Here is a 3,280-nt window from a genome sequence, read left to right as displayed (position 1 = left end):
AGACCAAGTAACCTGATCCAAAACTCAGGTGTGAGGTATATAAAATTTTCGTTCTGAAAAATGAACATGCACCGCGTTTCTTGCTTACTATCCACCATACTCTTCGGATCTTTTGCAGGCCCAACGTGCTTTCTACCGTCTCTCCAAGCATTGGGTGGTGGTGGTAGTAGAGTTCCTTGATCATTCACTAGCCTGTCTACCATCGACCAAATTTCCTCGTCATTAACCCAATCCTTTTGCGACCGTTTACGCTTTTTCATAATCGGAGCAACAACATCTTCTTCAACAATAGGGTGGGGTTCTTCTTCAACAACACCCTGTTCTTCAGTATCGAGATTAACAACCTCCTCAGCCTCAGACACCCTTAGCCTTTTCACTTTGCGAGCAACATCATCTGACAGCTGTGAATTATAGAAAGTCAGGAAAAAAGGCGCAAGGGCGCAAGATAACCCTTGCGACATACGCAAGGACGCAAGGTATGACCTTGCGCCATTTATGTAACATAGGCGCAAGGTCGCAAGACCATACCTTGCGCCTGTTTGGCAAAACAAGCGCAAGGACGCAAGACATGACCTTGCGCCTACTTTTAACAAACACAGCCTGTTTATTCTCGATAATTAATGACAAAACTGCAAGTTTAAGGTAAAAAAAATTGTAATTAAAGATATACCTTCTCGATTGGTTTTCTGTATCCCGGTGTTGTGAAAGGGGAGCTTAGTACACGCGTTGGTCGTCGATCTCTCATTCCACGTCTAATCCGTTGAGCTGATTTGTCGTTTTCATTGTCAGAGAAGGATCGACCAAGTAACTCCTCATCTTGATTTTGCTCTTGTTCTGATATTCGTTTCTCTTGTTCAGATATACGTCTCTCGTGATCATTTATTTGCGTTCTACACTCTTGTAGCTCCTTCTCTTGCCTATCCATCCGTTTCACCAAAGACATGTATAATTCCTTTGCATCAGTAGATAAGTTTGATTGAGTCTGAGATTGAGACTGAGATTGAGATTGAGATTGAGACTGTTCTCCACCACCATGTTCCTCATTGACAGGTTCATCTTCAACAGGTTCTTCAACTTCCTCATCCACTTCCGTCCCATCAAAGTATTGGCAACTTTTTAACCACCATTGACATCCACTCTCAACATCAGTGGGATGCAGAGTATGAAAAGGTCGTTTATTCTTCGGACAATCATCCTGTACAACAGCAGCAAAAGTTAAATCCAAAGGCGCAAGGACGCAAGATAAATCTTGCGTCTTCATCACAACGAGGCGCAAGGACGCAATACCAACCTTGCGCCTCGTAAATGATGACGCAAGACTACTCTTGCGTTGACCATAAGATGTTAGCTGAAGGCGCAAGGACCCAAGGACAAACTTTGCGTCCCGTAAACAAACACGCAAGCCGTGAACCTTGCGTGTTGCGTCATCAGTAACCAAGCGCAAGGTTGGTCTTGCGTCCTTGCGCCTAATTACTGATGACGCAAGACTACTCTTGCGTTGGCCATATGACGTAAGGTGCAGGCGCAAGGTCGCAAGAACGAACCTTGCGCCTTGGTCACGCAAGGACGCAAGATATATCTTGCGCCCATCACAGAACCCATTTTATCCTAAATCCTTACTCTGTATTCTTCCAGCACCAACAAAACTTTTATGTTAAAAACAACACTTACCATAACGTTTAGTAGATGCAGGTAATCAGTGACTGAAAAAGTCTCAGCCGATGAACGTTTCCAAAATAAGGCCCTCGGTACTCCATTTTTGTCTGTCTTGTGGGCAAAACTTTTAATTGTTCGTCGATATGCCTCGAGAATCCAAATCTACAAAATTAGTTAAATAAATAAGGACGCATAAAAAAATAATATACGATTCAAATGTTGAGGTATTAACCAAATCTACCAAACTTGTTTATTTTTACCTTAAATGACCACATAAAACCGACCAAAGTATAACCCTTTCCCACCTCTAACTGACTTTCCCGAGCTTGAAATCCATCTTTAACTACGGGGTAAGTGGCATCCCAAATACGATTACCCCACGGGTAGTCATTCAATTTAGCAAAGTCTTCGACTAGCCATAGGTATTTTTTGCTCACCACATGAATCCCTTGCTTACCCATAAACGCTCTCTCCACAATCAAAATAATGGCTAGTCGCACGACATCATCATCACTAACCACAAAATCAGCACCATCATATAAAAGCTTTTGGATATCGGTAATTGTAATGTTTGAATTATCTTTACGATTTGGGAAACAACGTCGTCTAATCGGTGGTGTTTCTACATCATAACTTCTGGGAATGTAATGTGCCATGTCCGTGCGACGACTAAACTTAAACCCCGTGATGAGACAAAATTCCCGCCTACTAAATCTAATTTTGAAATTCGGACGGAAACTAAACCATATTTCCTCATCATCAGCAGGGTACTTTTCATCTATTCCTATCGGTCGCTCACTCTTTCTTTGGAGCATTGCATGTACAAAGCCCGGATCATTGCCGGTGTAAGAAAGATCTAGCCAAGGACCAAAACAAGTTCCCCTAAAATTTTTTTGTTGATTCTCAGTCATTGATGCCTTTAGTTGAGGTATAATATTCAGCATATTCTTCATCGTCAACTTCGCCTCAACATATCCCTGAAACAGACAGTTTTTCAGAAAAAAATACAGGCGCAAGGACGCAAGTCGCACCTTGAGTCTCGTTTATCACACAGGCGCAAGGACGCAATACGTGCCTTGCGCCAGCTACTACGGACAAACGCAAGGACGCAAGACTTTCCTTGCGCCTATACCAGATTCTAGTTTTAAGCCCTAAAACAATCGTGTTCCAGTTTTTATAAAATGTTAGCTTCCAAATACTGTAACTTTAACAAATCTAGCAACACTATAAGTGAGTTTTGCATCACCAAGCTCGTTGAAGCATTTCATCGAACACTTGGTGTGCAACAAAAATTATATATCATTTTCGACATAGAAATGGAGTAATCGAACGGAGATAGTTGAAAGGAAACACTTACCTGTTCTTGTGACATCTTGATCACGTTTTTTGTCGGTTTTTTTTCTCTTCCTTTTTCTCAATCGTGGTGGTGATGGTGATGCTAATGGAGGCGGTGATGGTAATGGTGGTGAGATGTACTGATGGCGGTGGTGCTGGCGATGGTGGTGGTGGTGGTGGTGGTGATGTGGTGAGTCTCAGAAGAAAGTTCGCAAGGGTAGACGAGTCGCAAGGGGGTCGCAAGTGCAAGGTTCTTTGTAATCGCCGTCGGTCGCAAAGTGGTCGCAAG

General features: G+C 42.7%; 1 protein-coding gene across 1 annotated transcript; it reads right to left on the bottom strand.

Annotated features, from left to right (window-relative positions):
• Positions 1-617: 617 nt before the first annotated feature.
• On the bottom strand, positions 618-3,028 carry LOC139902122 (uncharacterized). The gene is made up of 5 exons (XM_071884775.1): positions 3,014-3,028; positions 1,917-2,633; positions 1,672-1,818; positions 671-1,195; positions 618-629 (listed from the first exon to the last, which is right to left on the bottom strand). The coding sequence occupies exons 1-5, from the start codon at positions 3,026-3,028 to the stop codon at positions 618-620; spliced, it is 1,416 nt and encodes a 471-aa protein (XP_071740876.1).
• Between the last annotated feature and the right edge of the window lie 252 nt (positions 3,029-3,280).

The sequence above is a fragment of the Rutidosis leptorrhynchoides genome, chromosome 3, assembly GCF_046630445.1.
Source record: "Rutidosis leptorrhynchoides isolate AG116_Rl617_1_P2 chromosome 3, CSIRO_AGI_Rlap_v1, whole genome shotgun sequence".
Lineage (NCBI taxonomy): Eukaryota > Viridiplantae > Streptophyta > Magnoliopsida > Asterales > Asteraceae > Rutidosis > Rutidosis leptorrhynchoides.
This window is presented reverse-complemented; position numbering and strand designations above follow the sequence as displayed.

Coding starts and splice junctions, on each gene's coding strand:
- LOC139902122 (XM_071884775.1), bottom strand. Junction 1,819..1,916: donor GTTTTATGTGGTCATTTAAG/GTAAAAATAAAC, acceptor CTAATTTTGTAG/ATTTGGATTCTCGAGGCATA. Junction 1,196..1,671: donor TGCATCTACTAAACGTTATG/GTAAGTGTTGTT, acceptor GCTGTTGTACAG/GATGATTGTCCGAAGAATAA.